The 14,739-nt window shown below is 43.2% G+C and overlaps 1 protein-coding gene across 1 annotated transcript in view; it reads left to right on the top strand.

Moving 5' to 3' along the window:
- MGST2 (microsomal glutathione S-transferase 2) overlaps positions 1 to 14,739 on the top strand; it is a 90,286-nt gene that overhangs the window by 15,097 nt on the left and 60,450 nt on the right. Inside the window, exon 2 of the mRNA XM_078676689.1 lies at positions 3,399 to 3,498. Coding sequence (XP_078532815.1) covers positions 3,399 to 3,498 — 100 coding nt within the window. The remainder of the gene's footprint in view (positions 1 to 3,398; positions 3,499 to 14,739) is intronic.

Raw genomic sequence — 14,739 nt, 5'->3', positions numbered from 1 at the left:
GATCACAGGGCCCCCTGGCTGCCCCCCCAGGTGTGAACATTGAACACACCTGTAGAAGCGTGTCCTCGGCGGAGGGGGGAGTGGCTTACAGCCCTCTCCTCGCCCATGCACGAGGCTGCACACAGACCTGGCAGGCTTTAATAAACCACAGACCACCTGGGCCCACCACACACACAGCACTCAGCCTTAAAGATCACAGCAGACAGGAAGGGATTCATCGCCACTGGAAGAGATCGGAAAAGACCCAAGATCAACGATGATGCAGCAAAAAATGATTCTCCAAAAGAAATAGCGCTGTGTGGGCCAGAAGAGAGGGGCGAGGAGCTTTACTTCAGTGTAAACCTTGTTCAAGGACACTGGCTCCACCTTGAATAAACAAGAACATACATGTCGAATGTGAGTACACGGGGACATGGTCACGTGCCCCACGGGAGCGCACACTTCAGCGCTGCTTTGGGAAATGAGTAATCTGACTGTGTAGCCTGTACCTCAAATATTTTTATAAGTGCTGATTAAAGGACACATTCTGGAACTCAGGGGGTGACACCCTCACACTACCCCCCTCTCACGAGGAATACATCTTTGCCACCTGGCTGGAACTACAAATGGCAATGGGGCAGCCCTAGCCCCCGCGATGCTGGGTTAAGCGGAGCCCTAGGGGCCCCTGGCCGGAGAGAGCTCCTGACTCAGATCAGCACACAGCCCCAGTGACGTGTATATTTGTTTCTAACAGTCACACTCAGTGTGACATCTTACCTTAGACTCCACTGTGGTGGTGGCTGGCCTGGGTCCCTACCGTAGGAGGTCTACAAATCGCCCGGCCCAGAAGCACTGACTTGTGACTCCCCTGCCGTGCCGAGACTGTCTGTGTCTCTCTCCATTCACTAGTCTAAGGGCGTGGTGGTGGCGCGCGTCAAATGAGCACAGCGCGGCGGCTGGCCCAGGGCCGTCATTGGTAGTGCTATAAGACAGCCCTGGGACCCACAAACTGGGTGCCCCGCTGCCGCGCATCGCACCATCATCACCACTGCTAGTAGGTGGTGGTGCGTGGCGTGCGCTGACTGCAGTATTTGTTCTAAGCAGCAGGTGCGCTTGCACAGTGCAGTAATAACTGCCCCCCCCTCCCCCTAGCTACGCCGCTGGTTGTGTTCTGTTCCTCCTTTATAAATATAAAGCAGAGCAGTCTGCAGAGGTGAGGCTGCACTCAGAGCTGTGTTCACAACGTAACCAGATTGGTGTCACCCCCCACTGATGGTGTCACCCGGTGCGGTCCGCACCCCCCCCCCTAGTGACGCCACAGCACATTTCTACATAGAGAACACGAAAAGTTGAAAGTATATGTTGCACTCGACCGATAGAGTGAGACAGGAAACAGAGACAAGTGTAGTAGAAGCACAGTAAAAGTGTGCTTCAAAATATGAGATGAAAAAAACATACGCAGGGTAATAATACATAAACGAAGTTGGACTAATGATACTTATCCTTTTTAATGGAGTTTATGCTATATAAAGTGGCCTAGTGTGTTAATGCTTTTTTTGCAAATATGCACCAGTTAGAAAAGACGGTGCAAAAATGTGTAAATAATGAAGTATAAACTTGATATTTGACATAATATTAGAGATATTATAGTTAATGAAAACCTTCAAACGATATTAGAAATAGGTTTTTTGAAAAACATGCATTTATATGAATAATGTGAACATTTGTGGTAGTAGGATATTTCTAATGTTGGTTATTTCCACGTAATAATATATTGTGAAGTTTATGCATTTTTATGTGAAACAATTTAATTTCATTATAATTGAGGTAGAATTAAAAGGGTTATTTCATTTAACTGTGCAATGCTAATTAAAGGCCTTTTTTAGATGCTTTTTCTCTGTTGTTGACCTTTCCTCTGATTTAATACAGTGTATCGTTTGTTGCAAAATGTAATGTAACTTGTTACACACACACAACGCACAAACGGCTCACATGTTTTTTTTCCTTTGAGATACTTTTTGAAGTGCACTACATTGCATTGCAGACTTTGATACTATTCGATTTTTGAACTGTTTACCTGTGGACTGCCTGGTCTATGCTACAGTCGGTGGGATACGGACTGAGCCTCTTTGCCAAACTTGACTTATTTCCTTAAATTCTGACTATGCTAATGGACTCGTCCTTAATATAATCCAATTGAACCTTTCTATCCTCTTAGAATTTGAGCTGTTAGTCTACAAACTATCCTTTTGCCTATTTGGTGGTTGGACTCTAATTCTGTGGCTACTGCTGATTTGAATGCCTGCTTAAATGCTTGGCACTTGTATTAAAACTGTTACATGTCTATTTGAGTTTCTTAAGCAATTGCTGACGATGAATTTTGCATCTCTGATAAAATAACTAATTTATTCAGAGTTGACTGAGCCTATTATATTGAGTCTTGTTGATTCGTCGTTTGATTGTGACTAATGGTGTAAATGCATTTAAGGAAGAATCCGCAAGTTCTGACAGAACATCAGGTGTTGCTTCTTTTATTCTGTATAGCGACTGAAAAGTTATTGGTTTTTATAATCCTTACTCGTCTTAACTTCTTCAGGAGGTTGGTACTTCCAGTTGCTATTCTTTATTTTACAGTATGGTCTTGAAAGTAGTGTATCTAAATTTGATATCTAACCTGTGAGTTGGCTTTCAATTAATGGTCCTCATTGGACAGCTAACAACGAAGTTTAGTCATCCTGATTTCCACCCCTCCAATCGGTGGAGAAAGATTGATCGGAGGATCATTGCCTCTGTGGTGAATGACTTTGAATTGATTGACTAATTGTAAAGGGCTCAGTACAATTAGTGGAGTAATATGAGAGCAGATTAAGTAGAAAATATAAAAATACATTTTGGAAGCACGCATACGCCGCATCACTTTTTTTGTTAGTGCATTACACAAGCGAGTTGGAGTAAACAGACCTCCCAACCTGTAATAAATTTCACTATGTGAGGAGAGGACGGAGTCTTGGAGGGACGGGGTCTACAGCTGAAAGCTTTTTAAGAGACACTCTGCCCTCCACCAGGTCCACCACAACCTCTCCATCTAAAAAAACAAAAAACATTTGCTGAGGCGGTCTCCCATGTTCTGCAATGTTTTCACACCTCTTAATGGACATCAGCTGTTTACATCTGTGGGAAATTCACTATATGCAGTGGTTTTAGCTCACCTTGCCTGTCACCATGTGACACACGGTAGCATCATGTGAGTTGGCAGGTCTGTATAAGGTATCATTCTCATCTGCAACTAAGATCTATAACATAGGTTCAGGATATTTAAGAACCAGTATGGCCCTGGGCTTCAGGCTTTTATGCTACATTAAAAGCATCAGGATGAGAAAGCTCACCTATTGAGTAAATTGATCTTCTTCACATTGCAGGTTACTTTGCTAAGATGGTGGGTAACTGCAGAATGAAGCATAAGATAATGCCACCTGCTGTCAATGGGCCACCTGAATTTGAGCGAACGTTCCGTGCACAGTAAGTTTTTTTTGTTTTATGGTTGAGAAGAAGCTGTGTTTCTTTACATGATTTTTTTTAAAAACTGGTTTGTACATGTTCTATGCAGTGCTTTAAATGGGTCAGTACTGCCTGGTATGGAGTACCAGCACTTTTTTATTTTGAGAGGGAGAGTACCGGCACTTCCCAGAAGCACTTCTATTTTTCCATTTCAAGGACTGGTTCTGTGTGTTCTGAAAGGTATAGCCGGAAACACAATTTCAGTAGTTGAGTAGGATCTTCATACTCCTTGTAATGTTAAATGTTTGCATTGTGTTCTAGTGTTCTGTTCAGAACGTGATTTTGAAACTGGTGGGAGTTGGTGTTTAACGTAGGTGCCATCAGCAGCTTGACGTTTTTTTCTGCAATAAACTTGCCATTCTACAAGCCTGAGGTATCCTGTCTCCTGGTACGTCACCACATACATTTGGCAACAAGTGAGCTGCTGACACGTATCCACACTTGCACGCGGGTGACATCCTAGATATGTGGAGCATTAAAATTATCTTGCTACAGTAACGATCTACCACAACAAGTACCCCACAAGCTTCTAGACGAACTCTAAAAGCTCAATGAAATGGGGGAAAATGAAAGAGACCTTTCAACTACTACCCACCAGATTGTGGGAAAGGAAGCAATTCATTTCATTATTATAACTCTCACACACTCTAGTAGTGTAATGCTTCATCATCGGGTTCACCCTGACTCCTAAAGGTCCGGGTGGGCTCAACCATATTTCAGGGAGCCCTTAGGAAGAAATGGCCGGGGGGTATAAAGATTAAAAACCTTTTGCAGATCCAGGTATCCCTTTATTATTGGAGCCGCAGGGGATACTAAAAATACAAAAAACTATGTGGGTCACATGGAGTATTATGGTCCTATGACCCTAGCGCCAACATGTTTCAGTCCAAACGAGGGCCCAAACAGGTCCCGGACTTTCTTCAGGGCAAAAATGTCCTCCTTGGTAAATGTTACAAAAAGAAAACTCCCTATTGCTATATATGTAATATATGGTCTGCTTGGATGTAGTGGCACTTTATACTAGCATCCCGCAAGAGGAGAGTTTACGTGTCATCAAAAATATACTACAGAATGACGATTGGCAGTGGGAGGCACCTGTCAAGTGGATTATCAACCTCGTGCACCTAACACTCACAGAAAACGTCTTCAAATTTGAAGAACAACTGTTTCTCCAGGTCCATGGGACATCCATGGGCAGCACATAATAGTTGAAAGGTCTCTTGCATTTTTCCCATTTCATCGAGCTTTTAGAGTTTGTCTAGAAGCTTGTGGGGGTACTTGTTGTAGTAGATGATTAGCACTGGAGGACGTATCTCCACTAGGAGTATCCTCTCCACCCTTGGGGCCCCAGAGGAGGTTCCCTTCTCGAGGAGTCTGTAGTTTATGGTAACGGTAACAATACCATGGAGGACTACCAATTGGAAAGTCATGGAGGACACAGGTTTCCATGTTGTCGTCCCAAGGAAGATTTACACTTTTCCAGCACTATTTTGCTTTCAGAGTGGCGGCACGAAGGGAGGAGTTGTGACATCAGCCTCCTTCTTCTGTGCGGCCTACTCCTGTTGCCAAGAGAGAGTCATGGTTTAAATGCATTCCTCACAGGTGCAGTGTGACAAAGACATTTGTAAGGAGGGTGTCAGTAACTGCAGAATCATGCGGAGGTAGAGGAGCCTTGAGCGCATGTGCTACAAGCTGAAGTGATTAGACACACCAAGTTCACTGTTGTAGTCTGCACTTAAAGTGGGCTCTGACAGAGTGTATGATCTTGGAAATGACAGCGAGGCACCACTGGGTACTATTCAATGATGACATTTCCACGAATTTAACACCGGTGATGTGCACACCTCTAACTTAGAAGACCCATGTATAAGGGGTTGGTTTTGCTATAACTGAAGTATTTTGAAGATTGGTGAAGTATATATGGTTACAGTGTAACTACAGGTTCTTCAGTTCTCTTATAGGTTGCATAGTTGTGATCCGTTATACTGTGATCACTTATTAGTTGTGTAATTTGAAGTATTACTATGCAGTCTTTTACTCCTCCTCCTCAGTTCTTACAAACTCCTTATGTTTATCCTATTCAATGGAAACAATAGTTTGATGCCTCTGAGACATACTTGGGGGCAATTAGAGCACTCTGTTTTTGTGCTTAAAGGAAAAAGTTTTTGTTACTTTACTCTTTGGGATTTGAAGGCAGGGCCATTCTGAAACACCTGCCTGAACTATTGGTAGAGGACGATGAGTAATTGAACAAATAGCAATAAACTGTTAAAAGATTTAAAGCCAGATTTGATGTACAACCGAGTTTAGTAGTACTTGGGCATATGTTTTTCAAAAGTTCAAAGTCTGAGTGAAGATATGGACTCATACATAACAGCATTCAGAAGATTAGTAGCTGATTGTCAATTTGAAACTCTTTCAGATCACTTGGTCAGGGATCAGTTTATTAGTCATTGCGATGACAAATCTGTCAAAAGTTGTTGTCTATGGGGAATCCATTGATATAGGTAATGATTAATACAGACGAGTATAGAGACTTCTCAGTTGTCTGCTAAAGAATAGGACAATAACATTTTTGATGTGGTCTCGGTAGTAAAGTTCAGTTCAGGGGAAAATCTAAGGAAGAGAGATTCAGCGTGGACATACCTAAACCATTTTTTTCACAACAGAATATATGTTTATGGTGTGGCAATCGGATGCATCCTAAAGAAGGAAAGGAATGTCCAGCTAAAAATGTCAAATGTAGACTATGTAATAAGCGAGGCCATTTTGCTAAAGTTTGTCAGGGTTCCACCATTGTGTCCTATTGAGTTACTCACTTCTCTGCAGGAAAAAGTAGGTGAAGATATTGTGGGCCTATTTATTTCCTTCGCTGCAAATTCTCATTTCGCCTTGCTCCTGATGGATTACTATAGTGAATGGCCAGAGATTAAGTTTGTGAATGAGGTCAATTACAAGATGGTGGATTTCTTAAAGATGTATTTCTCAAAGCAGTGTTTCCAGCTACATTGGTGTCAGACAATGTTGTCCAATTTGTGTCTAGAGTGGTGGAGTTGTTCTTGCAAGCCAGTGGGATTAAACATCGCAAAAGTGCTCTCTATCATCCTCACACCAATGGTTTGGTGGAAAGGCTGAACATGGTCTTGGGAGAGTGTATCAAATATGCCATTACCAATCGAGATGTTCAATCAATCAATAAATCATAGCATTTGTAGAGCACACTACATACCCGTGAGGGTCTCAAGGCGCTAGGGTGGGGGTGGAAGGGGGGGGGAGCTGCTACTGCTCGAAGAGCCAGGTCTTGAGAAGTCGCCTGAAGGTCAGAAGGTCTTCGGTCTGTCATAGGTGGGTGGGGAGGGTGTTCCATGTCTAGGCGGCGAGGTGGGAGAAAGATCTGCCGCCGGTGGTCACTCTTCGGATGCGGGGGACGGTGGCGAGGGCGCAGTCTGCGGAGCGGAGCTGGCGGGTGGGGGTGTAGAGGCTGAGTCGGCTGTTGAGGTAAGCTGGTACGGTGTTGTGAAGTGCTTTGGGTGCGTGGATGAGGAGTTTGAAGGTTATCCTCTTGTTGACAGGGAGCCAGTGCAGTTCGTTCAGGTGGGGTGTGATGTGGCTGCGGCAAGGGATGTCGAGGATCAGGCGTGTGGAGGCGTTCTGGATGCGTTGGAGCTGTTTCAGGAGTTTGGCCGGGGCTCATGTGTAGAGTGTATTTCCGTAATCCAGTCTACTGCTGATGAGGGCCTGGGTGACCGTCTTTCTCGTTTCAGTGGGGATCCACTTTAAGATCCTGCGAAGCAGGCAGAGGGTGTTGAAGCAGGTCGAGGAGACGGCGTTGACCTGCTTCGTCATGGAGAGGGTAGAGTCGAGGATGACCCCTAGGTTGCATGTGTGGTCGGTGGGTGTTGGGGGTGATCCTAGTGCCGTCGGCCACCAGGAGTCCTCCCAGGCTGAGGGGGTGGATCCGAGGATGAGGACCTCCGTCTTGTCCGAGTTCAGCTTCAGTCGGCTGTTCCTCATCCAGTCGGCGACGGCCTTCATTCCTTCGTGGAGGTTGGTTTTGGTGGTGTGGGGGTCTTTGGTAAGGGAGAGGATCAGCTGGGTGTCGTCGGCGTAGGAGATGATGTTGAGGTCGTGCCGTCGTGCTACGTGGGCGAGCGGTGCCATGTAGATGTTGAACTGCAAAAAGGGGGATTTACCTATGCCTCCGTGAACAGCAATGAAAAAGACATTTAATGCTGAACAAAGGGAAACCACGATTAATTAGTTAACCCAGACATTTATTTATGTCATTGATTTTTTTGTTGTATGTTTCACATTTAGGGGCAAGGAAAATACATTGTCAACTTCACTTTAAGCCCAACACGAATTTTTAGAAGGAAAAAGCAAAAACAACATACAATGCAATTAATGTGTAGAAAAAAGTAAATAAATAAACCATACAAATGTGCTTTTACGAAAAATACTACCAACAATCATAAAACAATTGTCAGAAAAGACAGTACAAGGGCGATGTCATTAAGTCAATGCATTAAGTTTCAGGGGGTAAGTACTATTCATTACACAACCCAAAATCCTGTTAGTGGTTTATGTAGTTAGCAACAGGAATGATTGTCAAAACAATCAATTTTTGACAAGCATGAATGACTGAATGCCTGATTTAGTGCCGACGCGTTTCGAATCCTAATGTTCTAATCATTGGATTCTCATCAGGGCAAGGAATTGTATCCGCAGGTACTGTGTGAAGGAAAGGAAAAGGGACATTTATTTAAAAAGGGTTCACCTTTTAAATAATGGAAAAGTGCTTTTTCAAATGATTGCATCAATTGATGCGACATACCTTATGTGACCAATACAGACTGGTCTACATGTTTCTTTATTGACATGTCATCGAACAACCGTGGAAATCAACCTGCGGGAGAGCAAGATTGATGTGATGAATGGTGGTATTCTGCTTAAGGGCTGGCTCAAATAATGTGTGGTAACATGTGGGAAAGTGAATTTACCTTGAAATCTGATTTCCAACCGGACTCCACGAGTCAAATGTTGGATAATTATTTCCAGTATTAGGTCCCCTTAGGCCATCTACAAAAGAATTTAAATTGTTCTTAGCGCAATGCTCGACTAATGAAGTAACAAAGTGAAAGGCGAAAGAACATTAAAAACGCTTACTTGTTTGTTACTTTGATTGTTGTTAAAGGGGTTGTTGCCGTGAGGTGTCCTAGAAAAGAAAAACGAGCACAACAGGCCAATGAATGGCGGTCTATACCGCAATGAAACGCAGAGTGAAAAATGCCGGGTTTAGCTTGTTGATAAAAATCAATCCGGCGTCTTACCGTAAAATCGGACCCTCGGTGCAATGTATACTCCGAGTGTCAAGGAAGACTTTTTGTTCCGCTGACTGATTTATTCCTAAAGGGAACATGAGTGAATAATTACCTAAAACCCATAATTAAAAACGGAATTAGCGTGGTGTTTAAAGAGAGCGGCAGAGTCTTACCATGACTCAAAGCTGTCGGGCAATTGATTCAAGCAATGATGCGAAGGCTGCAGCGAGCTAACGCGAATGGAATGTTAAAAGCTAAACCCTTCAGTCACATGGCCACAGGCGTCAACCAAGGCTTGCAGGGGCCGGTGCTGCTAAGATTTATGGGAATTGTAGTGAGCCTACAGACGGGGACATATATTGTTGCTGATTTGCGCTGGAATTTTTTACGGTGTGACTTGAATTCCTTAAATTCTATTCACTTCACTAAGTACATTTAACCCATTGTTGACGCTGTTGAATCTCATGATGAGATATGCTTCTTTGCGCAAAAGTGCAGCCTCAATGTCTTGTGATTGGTGTTTGGGATCAACCCATGTAAGGACTGGCCACTTAAAATCATTTTCACCATGATTGTGGCTCATGAAATGTTCCACCATGGGTGCAGAAATGACTTTTTTCTTGATTCTAGAGCGGTGTTGTGTAATCCGCACATTTACAGATTGGCAAGTTTTACCAATGTACACTCGGTCGCAGGGACATACCACGGCATAGATGACATTTTTGGTTTTGCAATTTGTGAACATCTCATGCTTCCATTTGACCCCATCATGGTCCAACAAATTGCCTTCCATTGTGGTAGAACATGATACACAATTGCCACACTTGTGGTGCCCGCTTATTGGTTTTAAATTCCACTGTGTTATCAAATCACTCTTTTGTTTTGGGATGTGGCTGTCAGCTTTTATCAGTTGTTGTCCAATGCTCCTGTTTTTGCGCATGGCGAAAATGGGTTTATTTAAAGGATGTTGCAAGTCCTCTAATAGATGCCAATTCTTCAAAATAATGCGCTTGAATTGATTCGTGTGTGCTCCATAAGTTGTGACACACACCAATTCATTAAGTTCGCCTTTTTCTTTTTTCTGGAGGAGGTTTTCCCTCGGGGTGAATCTTGCACGTTTTTTTGAATGTTTGACGAGTTTTTTTGGGTAACCCCTTTTCGCCATCTCCGTGCAAAAATTTGTTGCATGGTAATCAAAGTCTGCCACATCCGAGCAATTACGCCTTATTCTTAGCATTTGACCAAAAGGGAGATTTTCCTTCAAACACTGTGGATGCGAGCTTTTATAATGGAGGATGGTGTTTCTGTCAGTTGTCTTTTTGTGCAAGGTTGTTGTCAGAATATCATCGCGGATGCCTACTGTGATGTCCAGGAACGTCATTTTACTTCTGCTGGACTCTATTGAGAAACTAATGTCCAGATGTCTTGAGTTTAGCCAATTGTAGAACTGGTCAAGTTCGGTCTGGCTCCCCTGCCACAGGAGCCAGACGTCATCAATATATCTCAACCATTGATTTATATGGCCAATGAATGGATTATTGTTGTATATGAATCTTTGTTCATATTGTGCCATATACAGTACCGCCATCTCAGGTGCATATGGGCAACCCATGGCAATGCCTTTTATTTGGACAAAAAATGCATTTTCAAACTTAAAATAGTTGCTGCGCAACGTGATCTCAGCTAATGATAGAATGAAAGAAGTAGGTACTCTATGTGGTCTCTCTCGTAGGTCAAGATATAATTCTAAGACCTGCAACGCCTCATCTTGAGGGATTTGAGTGTAAAGTGAGGTGACATCAAGGGTCACCATCACTTGTGTTGCCTCATTAAATGATTGTCCTTCTATCTTGGTGATGAAATCAGTTGTGTCCCTGAGGTATGACGTGACTTGCGGTAAGAAAGGTTTTAAGAAAAAATCAATGTATTTGGAGACCGGTTCTAGTGCAGAGTCGCACCCCGACACAATTGGTCGGCCTGGTGGCTTTTTGTCGTTCTTATGAATTTTTGGTAAAAAATAAAGAACTGGTGTTCTTGGAGATTTTTTATTCAAAAACTCAAATTCCTTAGGGCCTACGAATCCTTCTTCCAATCCTGCCCTGATAATATTTGCAATCTTGTCTTGTATAGCCTTAACAGGATCATCTTTTATTGATCTGTACCATTCTCGGTTGCTGACATGTGTTGTACCTTCCTCTAGATACATGGTGCGAGGCCAAATGACTACGGCCCCGCCCTTGTCTGCCTGTTTAATTAAAATGGACGTGTCTGATTTGAGATCTTGAATGGCTGATGTTACTCCTCTAGTGATATTCTTATGTACAAAACTTTTTTGCTTTTCTAGGTTGGAGAGAGAAGAAAGGACGGCTTGCTCAAAGGCTATGACTTGTTTAGGGATATTTTGGGTCGGAGTGAACCTTGATTTGACCCTCAATCCTGTAGTTTCCTGATTAGACATCACTTCGGCATCCGCGAAGAAAACCTTCAACCTAATCTTGCGGCAAAAATCTAATGCCTCCAATTTCAGTTGGGTAAAAACTTTACCCAACTGAAATTGGAGGCATTAGATTTTTGCCGCAAGATTAGGTTGAAGGTTTTCTTCGCGGATGCCGAAGTGATGTCTAATCAGGAAACTACAGGATTGAGGGTCAAATCAAGGTTCACTCCGACCCAAAATATCCCTAAACAAGTCATAGCCTTTGAGCAAGCCGTCCTTTCTTCTCTCTCCAAACTAGAAAAGCAAAAAAGTTTTGTACATAAGAATATCACTAGAGGAGTAACATCAGCCATTCAAGATCTCAAATCAGACACGTCCATTTTAATTAAACAGGCAGACAAGGGCGGGGCCGTAGTCATTTGGCCTCGCACCATGTATCTAGAGGAAGGTACAACACATGTCAGCAACCGAGAATGGTACAGATCAATAAAAGATGATCCTGTTAAGGCTATACAAGACAAGATTGCAAATATTATCAGGGCAGGATTGGAAGAAGGATTCGTAGGCCCTAAGGAATTTGAGTTTTTGAATAAAAAATCTCCAAGAACACCAGTTCTTTATTTTTTACCAAAAATTCATAAGAACGACAAAAAGCCACCAGGCCGACCAATTGTGTCGGGGTGCGACTCTGCACTAGAACCGGTCTCCAAATACATTGATTTTTTCTTAAAACCTTTCTTACCGCAAGTCACGTCATACCTCAGGGACACAACTGATTTCATCACCAAGATAGAAGGACAATCATTTAATGAGGCAACACAAGTGATGGTGACCCTTGATGTCACCTCACTTTACACTCAAATCCCTCAAGATGAGGCGTTGCAGGTCTTAGAATTATATCTTGACCTACGAGAGAGACCACATAGAGTACCTACTTCTTTCATTCTATCATTAGCTGAGATCACGTTGCGCAGCAACTATTTTAAGTTTGAAAATGCATTTTTTGTCCAAATAAAAGGCATTGCCATGGGTTGCCCATATGCACCTGAGATGGCGGTACTGTATATGGCACAATATGAACAAAGATTCATATACAACAATAATCCATTCATTGGCCATATAAATCAATGGTTGAGATATATTGATGACGTCTGGCTCCTGTGGCAGGGGAGCCAGACCGAACTTGACCAGTTCTACAATTGGCTAAACTCAAGACATCTGGACATTAGTTTCTCAATAGAGTCCAGCAGAAGTAAAATGACGTTCCTGGACATCACAGTAATTTAATTTAATTTAATTTAATTTAATTTAATTGCGGGTTTATATAGCGCTAGGATCGACTCCCGGAGGAGTATCTCCACGCTTCGACCGCTGGGGAACCCGTCCTGGCTCACCCTGAGAGATGGTCCCTAATGGGTATCTCTAAGGTGCGACCAAGCATCCCCGGCGGTCTGGGGGGGCCGTTGTGAAGATGAGGCAAGCTAATGCCCAGAGTTGCCGAGTGTGGTCCCTGACTAGAGTAGGCACCGAGGCGAGAATTATCGAGCCCGCTGACCCTGGTCCACGACCCTGCCGCGTCGGGAATCGAACCCTGGTCCCAGGCCGTTCTCTGCTTACGGGTCTGCCGCCTCTAACCAGTGAGCCACACTTCTTCAGTAGGCATCCGCGATGATATTCTGACAACAACCTTGCACAAAAAGACAACTGACAGAAACACCATCCTCCATTATAAAAGCTCGCATCCACAGTGTTTGAAGGAAAATCTCCCTTTTGGTCAAATGCTAAGAATAAGGCGTAATTGCTCGGATGTGGCAGACTTTGATTACCATGCAACAAATTTTTGCACTGAGATGGCGAAAAGGGGTTACCCAAAAAACCTCCTCAAACATTCAAAAAAACGTGCAAGATTCACCCCGAGGGAAAACCTCCTCCAGAAAAAAGAAAAAGGCGAACTTAATGAATTGGTGTGTGTCACAACTTATGGAGCACACACGAATCAATTCAAGCGCATTATTTTGAAGAATTGGCATCTATTAGAGGACTTGCAACATCCTTTAAATAAACCCATTTTCGCCATGCGCAAAAACAGGAGCATTGGACAACAACTGATAAAAGCTGACAGCCACATCCCAAAACAAAAGAGTGATTTGATAACACAGTGGAATTTAAAACCAATAAGCGGGCACCACAAGTGTGGCAATTGTGTATCATGTTCTACCACAATGGAAGGCAATTTGTTTGACCATGATGGGGTCAAATGGAAGCATGAGATGTTCACAAATTGCAAAACCAAAAATGTCATCTATGCCGTGGTATGTCCCTGCGACAGAGTGTACATTGGTAAAACTTGCCAATCTGTAAATGTGCGGATTACACAACACCGCTCTAGAATCAAGAAAAAGTCATTTCTGCACCCATGGTGGAACATTTCATGAGCCACAATCATGGTGAAAATGATTTTAAGTGGACAGTCCTTACATGGGTTGATCCCAAACACCAATCACAAGACATTGAGGCTGCACTTTTGCGCAAAGAAGCATATCTCATCATGAGATTCAACAGCGTCAACAATGGGTTAAATGTACTTAGTGAAGTGAATAGAATTTAAGGAATTCAAGTCACACCGTAAAAAATTCCAGCGCAAATCAGCAACAATATATGTCCCCGTCTGTAGGCTCACTACAATTCCCATAAATCTTAGCAGCACCGGCCCCTGCAAGCCGTGGTTGACGCCTGTGGCCATGTGACTGAAGGGTTTAGCTTTTAACATTCCATTCGCGTTAGCTCGCTGCAGCCTTCGCATCATTGCTTGAATCAATTGCGCGACAGCATTGAGTCATGGTAAGACTCTGCCGCTCTCTTTAAACACCACGCTAATTCCGTTTTTAATTATGGGTTTTAGGTAATTATTCACTCATGTTCCCTTTAGGAATAAATCAGTCAGCGGAACAAAAAGTCTTCCTTGACACTCGGAGTATACATTGCACCGAGGGTCCGATTTTACGGTAAGACGCCGGATTGATTTTTATCAACAAGCTAAACCCGGCATTTTTCACTCTGCGTTTCATTGCGGTATAGACCGCCATTCATTGGCCTGTTGTGCTCGTTTTTCTTTTCTAGGACGCCTCACGGCAACAACCCCTTTAACAACAATCAAAGTAACAAACAAGTAAGCGTTTTTAATGTTCTTTCGCCTTTCACTTTGTTACTTCATTAGTCGAGCATTGCGCTAAGAACAATTTAAATTCTTTTGTAGATGGCCTAAGGGGACCTAATACTGGAAATAATTATCCAACATTTGACTCGTGGAGTCCGGTTGGAAATCAGATTTCAAGGTAAATTCACTTTCCCACATGTTACCACACATTATTTGAGCCAGCCCTTAAGCAGAATACCACCATTCATCACATCAATCTTGCTCTCCCGCAGGTTGATGTCCACGGT

This window comes from Lissotriton helveticus, chromosome 2_1, assembly GCF_964261635.1.
Source record: "Lissotriton helveticus chromosome 2_1, aLisHel1.1, whole genome shotgun sequence".
Taxonomy (NCBI): domain Eukaryota; kingdom Metazoa; phylum Chordata; class Amphibia; order Caudata; family Salamandridae; genus Lissotriton; species Lissotriton helveticus.
This window is presented reverse-complemented; position numbering and strand designations above follow the sequence as displayed.